Source organism: Glandiceps talaboti, chromosome 5 (genome assembly GCF_964340395.1).
Source record: "Glandiceps talaboti chromosome 5, keGlaTala1.1, whole genome shotgun sequence".
Taxonomy (NCBI): Eukaryota; Metazoa; Hemichordata; class Enteropneusta; family Spengelidae; genus Glandiceps; species Glandiceps talaboti.
Genome location: NC_135553.1, coordinates 15,603,440 through 15,620,804, shown reverse-complemented (window position 1 = coordinate 15,620,804; position 17,365 = coordinate 15,603,440). Strand labels below are relative to the sequence as shown.

General features: G+C 35.3%; 1 protein-coding gene across 1 annotated transcript; it reads right to left on the bottom strand.

Moving 5' to 3' along the window:
- Positions 1–722: 722 nt before the first annotated feature.
- On the bottom strand, positions 723–14,330 carry LOC144435403 (cilia- and flagella-associated protein 337-like). The gene is made up of 17 exons (XM_078123999.1): positions 14,111–14,330; positions 13,318–13,364; positions 12,857–12,994; positions 12,274–12,462; positions 11,332–11,523; positions 10,540–10,803; positions 9,991–10,155; positions 9,183–9,335; positions 8,629–8,813; positions 7,805–7,954; positions 6,891–7,027; positions 4,428–4,579; positions 3,810–4,027; positions 2,693–2,739; positions 1,993–2,423; positions 1,365–1,511; positions 723–934 (listed from the first exon to the last, which is right to left on the bottom strand). The coding sequence occupies exons 1-17, from the start codon at positions 14,328–14,330 to the stop codon at positions 728–730; spliced, it is 3,042 nt and encodes a 1,013-aa protein (XP_077980125.1). The 3' UTR covers positions 723–727.
- Between the last annotated feature and the right edge of the window lie 3,035 nt (positions 14,331–17,365).

Below are 17,365 nucleotides of genomic sequence, written 5' to 3'. Positions count from 1 at the left end.
CAATATTTTTCTTCATTCAGCCAGAAAATACTCGTGACCTAAGGGTTGTCACTATGAGTCTAACATCTTGTAGTGACAAAGACCCCTTAGGTCACTCATATTTTCCTTGGCTGAATGAAGCAACATATTGGGAAATAACATCTAATTGCTAGTATAATTGTAGTTTATCAGTAATGTTTCTATGTTGTATTGTGAAAGTTAAAGAATGCAGACATATACTTTTCATGATTAAATCAATATCTTCTTCAGTCAACAAAATGAAGAATTTAACCCTTAAGTGAAAGTTTATTGAAGCTTTTTAAGTATTAATTTAATCTCCATGATTTGTACTGATGGTCAGAAAAATAGAAATATTTCAATCCAATAATAAAGACAATTGTTCACATTGTAAATGGAATACAAATACCTTTAGAATGAATGATGACAAACTTGAACTGTGTATAAAATGCAGAGTCATTCAAAAAGAAGCAACGACATTGTTGTAAATATAAAAGTCATCTTCATCATGATCATATTTGATAGTAGATAGTTTATGTTCTCTCACTTTGCTGTCATTTGTGTCCCATGTGTAGAACACATGTTCATGTCTTCATTTACATATAATTTGCATGTAGGTATGCAACAATGCACTGCCACTAGTATGCGTGCGCACCAATGCAAGTAATCTCTGGTATATATGTAATAATCAGCACTATCACTGTCTTCATCTTCATCTACTTTGCCTTTGCTACCTCATTCCAGCACTAGGTGATGCTGGTTGATTGATTGCAGGAAGGAAGGGGTAAGCCTCTTTTTTAGTCTCATTAGTTTGTTCCATTGGTGGCGGTGTTAGAGATAAGTCTTTCAAATCAGCTTCACTTGTTATTGTCAAACCCCGACTGACCATCCGTGGTGTCTTTGGTAAATTGTAGGGTAGACGTACTTCTTCAGTTGCCTAGACAACAAAGTAATGAAGCAAAAGGTTACATCACACAATAGAGAAAAAAAGAGTGCAGTCCACCATCTATAAAATCAATGTATAATTCATGCAAATATACACTCTCAGGTATATGAACAAGCAGTGTAGGGAAATATGCTTATACCTGGTGGGTGGGTGGAGGGGGGGGGGAGAGGAAAGGTTGAGTGTTATATAGAGTCATTGTTTATTGTCAAATACTAAAGTACATACACATAAGATTAGAGCACTTTTTTTTCTATTTCTTTGTCCACCTAACTTTGTTGACATTTGACATGTATGTTGTGACCTTGGATGACCTTAATGGTTTGGTTACGACATAAACACTTCCGAATGCCCACCCGTGTCATGTCAAACAGGACAGACCAAAAAGCTAAAATCACCCTGATTGTGTGTATATTATACTTACAGGTGTGGCTAGTGCCTGGAATGGTGAACATAGTTTACCAAATCTTGATGTTAACGTCATATCAACGCCACCAAATTTATATCGTCTTTCCTGTCGACTGTAAGCACGTCTTGCCATGTTCTCCTCTACTCTGTGTCCAAGTAAAGTCTGAAATGTTATGATAAGTTAGTAAGGGTTTGTGTACTGTCTATGCTAGCAATGTCTCATTAGGACAGACAATACTATCTGTAAAGGTTTGTGTACTGCCTATTGCTAACAATGTCTCATTCCTCTTTTCTTTCAAATCATCTCTTCTGTTTATGCTGTAGAGATCACTTGTGTGCAGAACACCTGCCACATCTTTATCATCACTAAAAAGTTTTGGGATTACTTCAAAATACTTGCAAGTAAGCAGATCAAACTTTAAAGGGAATGTTGGATTTTATTGACTTCTATGTGTAATTCAGCAATATGAGGAACAAGTTAGAGATATATTCAAAACACCTCCTGTGATGAATTGCTAGCAACACACATACACACAACAGAATGGTAGCTTGTATATGTAAGGTGTGTACACAAGTTCATCCCCACAGTGTTTTGTTGAAGCTTGCCTTATATATAGTGTATATATATGGTTCAGTATACTTACTTTCATATGTAAAGCTCGTTTGGAATGTCCAAAGTTGGCAAAAGTGACTGATCTCTTAGCCCGCCATGAATAATCTGCATTAGCGTCCACATCATCTCTACATGGTGATTCTGTACTATCAAATCCATTACACAAACCAGGAGCAGATTGTATATGAACTCTCTTAATATCAGCACTGAGTACTCTATCACTAGGTGATATACACGGAGACATACTTGGTGTGTCTAACTCATTGTCAGTTATCTTGGTGACTGGATGTTTGTTGATACCTGGTAGAGGTTTGATTTCATCTAAGGGTAGTGGACTTAGCCTTGGTGATGATACAGGTGACTCATCTTCACTTGATTCACTATCTTGTTCATCATTGGAATGTGTGTCTGTATTGTCATCTACTATTTCAGCATCATTCTCAACTATCTTTGGTATTTTAGCTGAAAATATTAGACCAAAAAAAAGTTACAAAAAATGCAAACAATTATTTTGCTAAACTTTATCATTTTTGGATTGCTTGCAGACCATATCTCATGCAATGTTCAAGCTCAGGTTTCAATGACATTTTAGAAATTAGGCAGTTAATATGTACTTGTTTGGCAAACACCACTACATCTTTATTAGTTTTTTTTTTTTTTTTTTTTTTTTTTTTTTGGGGGGGGGTGAAGGTTGTGTGTGGGGAGGAGTGAGGTACATGATTAACACTTACCATTGGATTGTTCCTCTGCATCAGGATGAAGTGTACCCCATGGAGTTCTACACATAGAAATCAGACACACCAATCTAGTTAGTAACAAGTACATAGTACATAAAGTACACCATCCAGTAATTATCACAGACAATCAGTAAATATGTCTGTAGGTCCATTTCCCATGGAATGTTTCATATTATGTCACCCAATAGTCAAGGGATACAGTATTTGTAGATAGTTTTCCCATTTAGCAAATGTTGGTTAGTACACCTTATATCATAATGTACAATACCATCATAATGTTCATTAGAGAAGTAATTTTGTCTTACAAACTGTGACTTTAAAGTCATCCTGTGTTGTATGATTATACATATTTCATACAGGATAATCAATACACTGTTCATAGTAAAGTGTAAAGTCTATATACAACCCTTGTCTTGTCAATAATTAGATGTTATACTCCAATATTTTTCTTGGTGCAGCCATGGAAAATACAAGTGACCTCATGGCCTTTGTCACTACGAGTTGCTAGACTCATAGTGACAACCCTTAAGTCAGGAGTAGTTTCCGGCTGAATGAAGAAAAATATTGGGGAATAATATAATTATACCTGAGTGCCAGTAATATCAAAAAAAAATTGGGGAAAGTAATGGCAATTTTGAACGTATTGACTTATGTTTAGAACACAGCAGAACCAGTGACGTAGAGATGTGTTGTTGTGATATAGACGTGTGTTGTCGTGATGTAGATACAAATTGATGTGACATAGAACGACCAGAGTATATATTCCATATTATTTGTTTGTGCATGGTGTAATAACTGTAGAGATAGATAGGAATCAAATAGCCATCTTGATATGAAAGCTTGAGTTCAAGGAAATACTGTATGTATCATAATAATTTTCATAGAACCCCCCCCCCCCCCCACGTTATTTATTTAATCACATTAAATGTAACTGTGATACAGATAAATTGCAGTAGTACAAAATCTACACAGAAACATTTATCAGGTGATGTCTTAATTAAAGACTATGGTCTAATTTGTATAAAATACATGATTTCTTTTTAAAAATCTATCTATGTAATAGTTGGTACAAACACCACAGTCCAAGGAGAACGTCGCATACTATACTTACTTTGGATACTGCCAGGATGCTTGATTCTTGAGTAGCCATTTATCAGTTTGACCAAACGTACCAACATAGTGACCTAACAGTGTCCAAAGTCTGGCCGTTTGGTCCGTTGAAGCTGTTAGTATAAAGGACTGATCATCGTAGACAATAAAGTCAACACTAACGACAGCAGTGTCATGTCCGTGCCATGTACACACCAATGGTGGCTTGTCAAGGTCCTTCTGTAGTAACAACAGATCAAATCAGATTGTTATCATTTCTAGATGTAAATTATTTATATTCTATATTACTTTACAGAGTAAAGCCCTAAAATACAGTATTACTCTAGTAACTACATGTGTGGGTGCTGTCTATGATCTCGCCCTCTACATATAGTCAAATGGACAAATTTTACCGAAAATCTAGCTAAATCTCCTGCTGGGGAAAGGGTGAACACCGCATGTCGATAGTTATCCATCACACACTGACAGGCGATGGTAATTCGTTACTTCGTTCAGTTGACTACAAACTCAACCTCAAGTCTAGAACGTGATAACGACATCATGTTTCTATCAATACACTTTTCTAAGTGACATCATAGACTTGAGTATAAACTGTACTGTGCTCTACAGAGATACCTACCTCTCTAGTTGGTTGTAGACAGTACTGTTCAATATCCCATACATAGATATGTCCCATAGTATCTCCACTTATCAACAGAGAATTGTCTTTGTTTGTACACACTGCTAGTACTGATTCCTCTTCATCTTTGCTATTACTTGCATAGAAGAAACCTACAACAAATTACAATAAGAGAAATAATAATCTTTACAGTCGAGATATGGGTTCTATGAACTGAGGTTGTACGGTGGAAGGGCCCGATTTCAGGAGGGTCCATAAGCCGTACTACTGCAGTCTGCAAAACCTATATCCGGGCTGTAAAAGTTTTTTATCATATACCCTTAGTATGTAGTGGCATGGACATATCATTCTAATCACATAACCAAATAAATTGATAGTGAAACATTATTTTATGCTCAAAAACATAGATACTGAGAAAAAATCAGAACATAATCACGCAGTGAATGGATATCGATGAGTGTGCCACTTAGAATATTTGGGCAAACTGTGCCAGGGCATGACATGGAAAAGTATTGCACAGGTTTGATGCATGTGCTCACCATTGAATTACGTTGGGAGTGATACTGGGTTTATGAAAATGAGTATTAAAGTGTACATGCAAAGGTACATACCTTTTTTCGTAATTATGTTTATTTTGCCATAAAAATAAATGAAATTGCATTCATACCTCTAAATATTGCGCGCATTGGCAAGAAAGTCGCAAAAATACTTGCCCCCTTAATCCCCTGTGCTTCGACTAACTTCGGCACCGCAACCAGCTCACGAAAGGTGCCGAGGTCCCACGTGTTACAAAAGCCTTCTAAGCCTTTGTGTAATGTTTACTTATGAATTACTAATTACGCTTGCCATATAGTATTATCTGTAACTGTACATATTGTGGTGTACCAGTTTAGTCTTCCGACAACAATGGTTCCTTGGTGTTTTGTCGGCAGCACCCGCAGTGAAACATCACCCTACACACATTTCCGAGTGATATAACTGAGTAGGTAATAATGGGTGAAGGCAGTTGAAATCACATAAAAACTGGACAGTGACGCCATACAGTGAAAGTCGGTAAATGTTACCGGGGCCGGGGTTCTCCACGCCACTGGTGTAGCCATGATCAAAGCGAAAAAAGGAAGACAAATAAAATAATTTGAAATGATGTTTTCAAGAAAGCAAGTTAGCTTCATAAAATATTTTCATTACGATAGCATTTGTTTTTAAACAATGCGTAGTCCGATTGTATGTTTTGATTTCCATGTTGCTGGGAGTCGATCGTTTTCATTGTGATACACATCACATACATCGTCGGAATCATATCAAAGTAAAAAGACGCAACGCTCATTATAATGTTGCTATTTTTGTTTCCATTGTTTTGTCTACATGAACAATTACTGTGTCATGCCAATCACACGTCAAAAGTGGATGGACACAGCAAAGTACAGTCAGCACTAAGCTTCACGCTCCCAGGTCAAATAACTTCCACAACGTAAGACATGTCTATCCATAAAAAACTCAAACAAAAATGGTCGGAGACAATACACCACAGTACGGCCGGCTTCAGTGAACATAGGCCGTGCTTTGAAAGAAGATGAAATCACTTCATGTCACTGTGTGGATGGTAATGAACGCAGTAAAAAATGAAATAAAGTACGTGTACACATAGCTTTCAAGAGGGACGGTTATCCAACAAAACGTTCTGCTCTAACGAATTTGTGGGTCTACTTTCGCGAAGATTTTGAATGGTCATAGATTGAATGTACTGTTACAACACGCTACATTTGAACAACTTGAGAGAATATTATGGGGAACTCTTGAAGCCATTCTCATTCTCTGTATGTTTGATGGGTATGGAAATATTACATAATTTTCGTTTCGATTACATTGTCTGCAGGAGCTGTTTTCCACCCATTGAATAGTTATGTCAACAAAGGACGCTGATAACAGCATCCACTTTATGTAAACAACACGGCTTCACTAGGACATACTCATTCACTGCCAGACGAACTATCGTTACTGCTAGCGGTCGGTTCGAATGAATTTGGCTAAATCACACCATCAGATGTTAATGCTGGAGTGTATTGCTCTACGCTTGAGGAATCTGATCAATATTCAACGTCGGGTTCTGGCGAAAACGGGTTTTGAAGTTGACCTTCTGGTTCGACCATAATGGCTTGGCATGTAAAGATACACTGACGAATGCATTTGTGTTCCCGAAGTGACGTCATAAAGTTCCAAATCCTGTCCTATCCATATGCAAATGAGAGGTACTTACCTGAAGGTGCTCTGTGGCTGAGCCAAGAGTGCCTCATTTTTCGCGCAATTTCACATGTTAGAATTATATTGTACTATTACAAACCCGATTTCCTTTATTTTTATGGCAAAATAAACATAATTACGAAAAAAAGTATGTACCTTTGCATGTACACTTTAAATTAAGTAAGTAGAGAGAGTTTCATTTCACTGCTTTCTGTATCTTACCCATATCATGTTGTTTGCCATATATACTCCAGAAATGTAAGTAGCCAGCCTCACTGGATATAAGAACTGCACAATCTTGTATGTTCTGTGTAGATCGATGGCGTAAAAATAACAACTTATCAACCGGTGCTGTAAATCTGTCAAAGAGATAAGATAAAGAATTAGACCATACGGTGGTGACAGAAAAGTAGGCATCTCAGTACAATACATCAATAAAATTACTCTTACAGCTGAAATGATGTTGGCTTGGTGTTTCACTCTAATGCAAAAGAAACAATTACATAGGTGCTGTTCACAGTGGGAATGTAGAAGTAGTCAAGTTGATATGTTGATTATCAGTTAGAAAATAAACAATTGCAGCCATTAAAACTATCAAGTCCATGTGTAATGTTTTCATTAGAAGTCTGTTTTTACTGCAGTGTAAAAGAATAGCAATGGTTATCCGTGTTCAATGTGATTGGGTAAAGGATCCTGCTGTGTTTATTGTGTCTCTGTTATTGTTAAGTCTATAGAGTCGAAATATGTCTATCCTTGAGCCAAGAACGTAATGTCCCATGAGTGAAACACCAAGCCTACATCATGTTAGCTGTAATATCCCATGAGTGAAACACCACGCCAACATCATTTTAGCTGTAATGTCCCATGAGTGAAACACCTAGCCAACATCATCTTAGCTGTAATGTCCCATGAGTGAAACACCACGCCAACATCATTTTAGCTGTAATATCCCATGAGTGAAACACCAAGCCTACATCATCTTAGCTGTAATATAAACTAAATTTTAAACAAATTGGTTGGAAAGTGAAAGACATCTTTAAAATTATGAAAATGAAAATATGATAAAAAAGACATGTAATGTTTTTTTTACAAATACACAGTGTATAAGAGGTGTAACCAAAACAAGACAGACTTACCCTTTCGGCAGTTTATGCCTGTGTCTGTGTCTGGAATTAGGTCTAGAATTTCTACTGGAATGACTGTTTGTTTTAGATCCCTGTGAGTTGCCAGTGGTAGGTCGACTATCACCATCCATGTAAGACAAGGCTTGCTTCAATTTACGTGTGCTGTAACCAGAATGATGAAAATGTTCATTCTTTATTACTTACCAGGTTTTCTGATTTTACAGGTACTTTCAATGTAAATGTTGTTGCAATGGACCATACAGGATATGTCAGATTGTCACCACAGTATACAACTTTCTAAACTTCATAATTGTGCACCAAGTGTGTACATGTTGAATGTCATGATATTTTCATAACTCAAAGACAACAGTGTCCCAAAATTAAACTTCTCTGACGGAAAAAAAATATCCAATATCTAAGCAAAACTTGCAAAATTTTGGGCAGCCTAGAAAATGAAATATTGGCTATCACAGCGAATATAACAAGTTTGTTTTACATTAAACTTTCTAGCATCTTATCAATTCTTTCAACCTATCAATGAAAGTCTTGGGTTTCTTGTTCTGTATACTGTGTATATATAAGTAGTTCCTCAATCAATCAATCAATCAATCAATCAATCAATCAATCAATCAATCAATCAATCACAATCAATCAATTATATTCATTACTGTAAATTTGTTAATTCAGAGAGTGTATTTCCAACTTCCTTTTTTGACGAAGGTAAAAGTTAAGTGCAATTTTAGGTGTGAAACATTCAGAATCTTCACAATATGCATCAAAGTGAGGAAGTGTCTGAAACTGAAGTAACTGGTACACCAAATAAAACAAAAACTTACACTTTGCTAGGTTGTCCTCTTCGAAGTCTTCTGAACATCTTCTCGGTTTCTACACTCCATACAATGATTTCACCATCAAAACTAGCCGTGGCAACTAGATTAGGCGGACAGAAATCTACAGACAAGATGTCATCTTTGTGAACTTGACCTCCTTTCCAATTTGTTTGGGCTTTGATGAACACATTCTGCAATAGTAATATGATGTTGTAGTATTAAAAACAAAGGATCACAAATATTCACCACTGAGGGCGCACTCAAATAGAATGACAATATGATCTGTCAAAACACAAACACTGATCATGATCGAAAAAAAACAACAATGCAATGGACATGTCTGATATCACAAGATTTAACCTCATGTAAAATTTGGGTAAGACTTTTGTGATTTTGTGCAAACTACACACATTAGTTCAATATTAAGAAGAAATTTAAGATTGTGTTGGCATATATCTCTTGAAGACAATAAATTGACTATTCTACAATGACAACACTGAGCTAAAATCATAAGGGAATTCATGAAATGTATAGTAGTACATTGTAAAAGACTGACTTACATCACTATCACTGTCATCATAAAGTGTAATCTGACGACTCCATCCTACAGACAGTATTAGATGTTTATCCCTAAATGACACTATACCAGTCACTTCAGCTTCTGACACTGCTTCACACTGATGAATGTTGTGACCATTCTGAAAATTCCACACCTACATAAAGATATAACATAGATAGTTTGCACATAAATGTTTGGAATAGCTTCAAACTATTGGTAAACTAAAGATGTGATGTACAATGAAAAATATGTAATACTGGATGGGTGGCTGAGTTAAGGGGTGAATGGGGTTGTTGGTGAAGACAGAAAGATACAGAAACACAGGTACATATAGATAGCTAGCTAGCTAGCTAGATAGATAGATAGATAGATAGATAGATAGATAGATAGATAGATAGATAGATAGATAGATAGATAGATAGATAGATAGATAGATAGATAGATAGATAGATAGATAGATAGATAGATAGATAGATAGATAGATAGAGAGACAGACAGACAGACAGATAGATAGATAGATAGATAGATAGATAGATAGATAGATAGATAGATATACAGACTACAGTCAGATAGAGAGACAGGCAGAGAGACAGAGAAACATAGTCAGACAGAGAAAGACAGATAGAATGAGACAGACAGACAGATAGAGACAGATACAGACAGACAGACAGACAGACAGAGACAGACAGACAGACAGACAGACAGACAGACACACACACACACACACACACACACACACACACACACACACACACACACACACACACACACACACACACTCAGCCAATCACTGCTATGCGTGCACTTACCTTAATACTTCCATTCCTAGCACCTGATATAAGTCTTCTAAGACTAGAATCAAATGCCATACATGTGATTTCTTCATCCCCATGGGCATTGGATAACACATGATTTTTACTACCAGTCTCAATATCCCATACAGCTATGGAAGAATCATCAGCACCAGTAACAACCTAGTAAAACAGAGAATATCAAACAGTTTTACTGAACCAGTAACACCCTAGTAGTAAAACAGAGAACAACAGACATGTTTACTGGACCAGTAACAACCAGTAATAACCTAGTAAAACAGGGAGTATCAGAGACAGGACCTTAAAATCTGCAACAATACTTGACATACTCTATATAGTTGTGAACAAACTGGGCAATGATACCCTACTACTTAGTCATTATTTTTATATCATATATGTAAATATCACCTTCAGGGTATTTATGATGCTGTATGTAACACCTACATGTAAGCATACACTCTACTAATGCAGTAGCTGTTGGATGCCTAACATTTGGAGGTCGTAACAGTAATACAAAGACAATACAAACTTTTCATTTCAGCTTACCTGTTTGAAGTGTGAGTTGTACATTGCACAGCAGAGTTGTGTTGAATGAGTCGTGGCTTGTTTAGTTTTCTTGGGTTCAGCTTTACCCATTTTAAGACTGGCAACATAGTCCCCACAACATACCACTAGACTGTTGATTGGTAATGGTTGTAAATGGAGAGAAAATGGTCCAAATTCTGGCATCCTGGCATTTTGTACACAGGGGAACTTTATAACCACCGTCTGTAAACATGTATGTTCCTTGATGTCCCAGACTTTGACAATCTATAAAGATGGCAAACAATACGAAAATAAAAACATCTTTCTATGTGGAGTATAACATATCCTAAGAGATATGAACCACTTGTAATAAATCTATAAATTCCTTTAACATGGGGTCAATAATAGTGATAAAAGACATGTACCTATCTCCCATCCTTGATAACTGAGAAAAGTCATACAATTCACACCCATCAAAGAGGTAGGTAGTATTGTGCTACAGGGGTAATTTCTGTATAGCGCCCCCAGTGGCCAACAATCCTTATGTACAAGCACTGTTATGTATACCTTAATCATGGGTCAACTTTTCATTGAAAAAGCATCCTTATATAAGGGTAGATGTTTGGAACCAGGGTGGCACATCCCTGTCAACCCACCCCCATACTACCAACCAGATCCCTCCTCCCGGATGGCTTACAGCCCCTTCACAGGAACTAAACACTATTTCCACACTTTGATGGAAACCCACATCTAACCCCCACCCCCCACCCCTGTGTTACCAGGTAACCAAACCACAAAAGATGAAAGACTTACAGCCTCTTTACAATAACTAAACACCATTTCCAGGTCTTCATGGATGACTACATCTACCACTGCCATTTGATGACTTTTCAATATAGCAACAGCTTTCTCAGTCACATAGGGATTCCAAAGTCTAACATGGTGATCTACATTGCCCGTTGCTATGATGTTTAGTTGTTTGTTGTATTCAAAGCACTCTACTCCCTGCAATGAAGCAAAGTAAAACAAATGGTTCAGTCACAAAGAAAATTTACACCACTTGTAATATTAGAAAAAATGTCGAAACACTTCAAGAAATGTCTGATCTACATCATATAAATAGTCTATTTCAAGTTCTTTGGAAAAGATCACATTAATAGGACATGACTGAATTCAAACTAGTCAAAGCCTTGGAGTTTTGTTGAGACAATACTTTTAGTAGGATTTTAATATCATGTTCACTCTACAGGGAGGTTGGTTTTGTTATTAGTTATTTGTTGACCCAAAAATGTTCATCAGCTTGGTTGATCAAATGATTTACAAAGGTTATAATGCACAAGCACTTAAAAAGTTTTTAATATTGAGCTTTCGATTTGTATTGGTCGACAATTCTCATCAGAATGACAAGTTCCATAGTTACAGCTGACCACTAGGTGGCGGCATGATCAGCCGATTGTAGATGACAGGCAGTTTGATGCCCCCATTTCTACTGATGTTGGGATTCCAGCATCTGTTGTTGATAGCCTCTCTGATCTTTCTCGGGAAATCATGTGGGGATGTATCAATAATGGACACAGAGTCCCAGTCGATGTTATGATTGTAGCTATGGGAATGTTCAATTTTTTTGGTGATGAGTTTAATAATCACATTCAAATGTTTATTCTTGGCATCTAAACCATGTAGATACGTTGTGTGTCAAATCAATAAAATTCCTGGATACATCTATTTTTTGAAGTGAAATGTCCAATGACTGACCTTACTCATCCTAAATGTATAGGTTTTCTTCTTTCCCTGTACATCCTGCATAACAAGAGACGTTGAACTGCTTCCACTGGATGACAGTATGAAGTCATTTTCTGGTAAATATTTCACTTTTCTCAACATTTCTGAGTGAATGTTGTTGAGAACAACATGTCTTAGGTGTTTATTGTGATGAGGCAGATCCTGTGCAATCACAAAAAAATGTTGAAATTAGATGTTTGAAGTTGTAATGTTTAAAGATTTAATGCTGGGTTGGCAATTTTTACATTTCCATACAATCCTCAGATATTATTGCAATGACAGCATGACATGCTCCGCCCCGCCACCCCCTGAGGTGAAAGCAGAAAGACTACTTTGAAAATGTAGGTCTATCAAAACCATGACCCACTGAAACTGTACAATTATACATAATAATGCATACTACTTTTGACAGTATTAAAGCACAACTCATTAATACACATTATTCTCAACTCAGAGTGAACTACAACACAAGAAGTCAAACCATTGCGACCACAATATACCTCAGATTAGTGTTGGCGCCCTCTCTGGTCATACTAAATGATGCCTTTGTCCTTACCTGCATCCAGATTTTCTGCACGCCTTCTCGATTTGTAAATGATGTGGCAAATAAACTGTTTTGAGGTTTCAGGAAATAAACAAGATGAATTGTACCCATGTCATCACCAAACAGAAGTAGTGACTTCCCACTTGGACTCTGTACATAAAAGGTGAGTAAAGGAACTTTTTGAGTGAAGAATCGACAACAATCAAACAACTTGTCCTATATGGACAATATCCATACAAATATCTAATTGTTGAGATGATATAATGTTATTTTTTACATAACATGAACATATTTTTTTCTGTTGGGTTGGTTACTGAAAATGTATACAAACTGGTAACTTAAACATAACATTTGCAAAACACCACTTCATTTAATATCCAAACAATATTATATGTGGTGATTTTTAGGTAAGTAAACAGAATATTGATAAAGTTTAATTTGTTAAAATTTGATAATTTTGATGTTAATCTTACCTTTTTATCATACCAGTAATCTAGACATGTAGGTACATCAGTTAGAGCTGTAAAAAATATAAATAAATAAAAAACTAAATACATTTCAAATTTAAATTTTAATACTTAGTGGCCACAAGCTATACTAGTTCCTAAGAACTATTTTTGTGGCCCCAGCCAGAAATTTGTTTTGTTATCCTCTACATTATCTATTTGTGGCTCATTTGACTTGTAAATTTTGATATTTTATACATTTGAAGATAAGTTTAGAGTATTTTGTAAGCCTATAATTTCTGACGATAAAAAGTTATTACACATGAATGTATGTATTTAAAAAAAAAATATTAAAAAAATTGTACAATTCCTTAAACTATTTCTAACTACATGGATCCCAGTGGTTATGAAATATTGTTGTGTTATTCCAGCTAGTGTGGAAATGTGTCTAGCAATGGTACAGCTTTCATCACATAGTTAGATATGACATAAAAATGATGTCATGCCATTAGTTTCGGGTACCAAAAATGTATAAAAAAAAAAGAAAAAAGAAAAAAAAGACACCATTCTAAGTTGCCTATCACTTTTGGGCATATTAAACCACCTCCATCATGATGTGCTGGCATTCCTAAAATAAGTTTGCATGTGTAATATTATGGATGTACATTTTGTATACCAACTTTAATCAAACAAGGGATACATATGTATTGGTAATTACCAGTGCAATTAAAATGAAGTTCTTCAAGTTGAGATAAAAAAGACTTACCACTGAACTTATAAAATAGTTTCAAAATATAACAAAGTAATTCCATAGACTTACCAAATACATGAAATTCTTCAAAATATGAATTTGTTGAAACATCCCAAAATCTTAAATCTCTGCTTGTTGATGATATAGCTAGTTTACCAACATTTGGCATGTAGACAGCATCAGTATACCAGGTTTTAAAACGTCTTTTTGATGCCCTAGGATCATCATTCTCCGTTGTTACTTCATAGGATCTCTCTAAGTGAAGATTAGGATCAAAAACACCCAGCATTCCCTCCTGTTGACAAAACAAATAATAAATATATTTTCATTTGTTTCATGAGAAGCATTATAGATGTTTCACTGAGAATTAGAAACTGAACTAATACACACAGCATGGTAGATGGTGTTGTTTATCATACTATAAACCAAGATATTTTCGTTACTAGAAAATGTTGAAAGTTTACAGTCTTCAGAAAGATGTAATTTTTACTAATTACCAGACTGGTACATTGTGTTCATTTAAAAGAAGGTATTTCAGTCACTGCTTAATTTTGCAGCTTTGTTTTACAACGAAAAAGGCGAAAATAAGTCTTTTGCAGAAATTTCCCAATTAACCACTATTCAGGTTTACAGTATCATGATGTATTCATAATAAACAGCGCCATCTATCACAGAGTGAACAAAACTGACAAGATTGTATCAAATTATGTTGTGTTTATTATTTAAAATATGTAATTCTCTTGAGTCTACCATATTAAATCCTCACCAAAGTATAAATATTTCATATTTTTTCTTAAACTTGAAACTACTGAAATTCTGTATAATCTAAAATAAAAACCTGCACTGACTAGTTGGATAGATCCCTCATTACTGTTCTTACAGTAGTTAACCAGGCATACCATACTTTCATGATTTTAGGGGCTATTTTTAATCAGCTATTTAATTCTTGGTACCTGCAACAGAATTCTACCAGCTCGATTCGTCATAAAAAAAACGACTATTCAATTTCTTGGTTGACACCATAACGTATGCTCCACATGCTATGCATGCATTATTATAGGCGTCCGTGAGAATAAGTTAACGTTCTAACATGAGGCAAAATACTACTGAGAATTATTTAACCCAAACTAATCAATAATTGATAATTATAATTAAAAGTTAAGATAATTAACTTATATTAATTCAGTAATTTTCATATCGAACCATGTCATATATAATTATTGTAACTATTAAAAAATTCAATTTGAAAGCAATCAACCCTTTATTGACTGTTTCTGTAACTCTATGTAATTAGACCCTATTTAATTAACTTAATAAATTTATAATTAGTGCCACCATGGTAATAATTTACATATTGAGCTATGCCATACAAGTGTACATCAATGTACACAAATTCTACATTATTATTATAGCCATCTACTCTGCCCCTTACAGCAATCTTAGCATTACATTTACATTTACAGTCTACAGTTGCCTTTATAGTAACGATTGATACGGATTATCTTCTTTTCAACATTAATCTGGGGAAAGCTGGCATTCCTATAAATCTACATGAAGGTCAGCTGTTTGAATTAATACCTTGTACGAAGTAATCATTCTAAGAAGCTAACTATAGTTGTATGAGAATAATGTATGGCTGTCAAAGTGTTTGAACATACTAGCCTGAGGATAAATATCACTCGTTATGAATTATACCGTGTGAGAAATAATATGCCAAGGAGATTGACTGCAGGAGATATTGCAATAAATAGTCATGTATATACATATCGTTTATTGTTAACTGTGCGGGAATGAATCTATCCATGAGATTGATTACACTGCCGGAATATTGGAATAGATGGATGGTATTATTCAAATTGGTGTTTGAATGTTACAGTGTAATAAATACTATATCCTACGGGAAGATTACTACAATATGTTTTATGAGAAGGTAAATCTCATTACTTCTAGCAGTTCTTGTAAGTCACATTGTCAAGGGATTTATACTACTACAGTAGACTTAAATCCATCAACAGTACTGAGTCAGGACATTTGTAGAATAAAAGTGGACTTAAAAAATGCCTCTATTTCTTGTTTTATTGCCTTTTGCAGTTCTCTGCCAACAGTATTCAGCCTCAACAGATCTGTATTTTATATAACAGTAGACTCCAATATGCCTGTGCAGTTTCTTTGTATTGCCTTTGCAGTTCTCTCTTGAGTCGAGTCAAGAAATCTATACTATCACAGATTATACCTGTTTCTTTTTACTGCCTTTACAGCGCTGCTAACAATTTACTGAGTCAATTTCTCTTGACGTCATTCTCATGTTCACCCTCAAGCACACAAAAAGAACCATGTACAGTGTATTAAAGTCAACTCAAAACATTTATTGTTCTATACACTTCAGATTGGTCTGCCTACTTTTAAATCATTCAACACCAATAACATGGAAACAATAAAAATGTCATCAACAACTTCCTCTAAAAGAAGACTTATGATACTACTAATAGCCAGGTCAATGACCTTTGAATTAAAGCCACAGAAGTTAAAATTTACTATTAAAGCTACAGAAGTTAACATTTAATATTGTTTTTACTAAACATTATACCATACATGAGCCAAGTTGAACAAAAAATATAGAATATATACTCTGGTTATTCTATTGTCATGACAACATGTGTCTACGTCACTGGTTCGGCTGTGTTTGAAATATGAGTCAAAACGTTCAAAATTGCCATTACTTCCCTTGATTTTGTGCTGGTATTATTATGTTATAATCCAATATTTTTCTTCATTCAGCCGGAAAATACTCGTGACTTAAGGGTTGTCACTACTCGTCTAGTGACTCGTAGGGACAAAGGCCCCTTAGGTCACTCATATTTTCCTTGGTTGAACGAAGAAAAATACTGAGGAATAACATCTAAACAACCATGCAGATGGAGGTTTTGAACGCGTCATAAACCAAAACCTGGATTCTACGCTATTGTTAGTGGTACTCCACATAGCCATTTGTTATATTGTTGTTGTTGTTGTTGTTGTTGTTTACCATACTGTATTCACTGACAATACAGTTGTGTAATAAAGTTAAAGTTATTATTTTTATTATTATAATAGCTCTCTGTATACAGTTCTTATGCTTACCAACAATATTTTAGTTTGTGTTGAAGACATTGTACAATTCCCATATCAAAATTGTACATGTATTAAAATATGCATGGTAGTGAATATGAATTGTAGCTAGTATGGGTTGGACAGTATTAGTTGTACATTTATCACACCACTGTATTTAACATTGACCACACTTGAAGTTAATAGAACAAATTCTTGTCTTTGGACACTGAACTC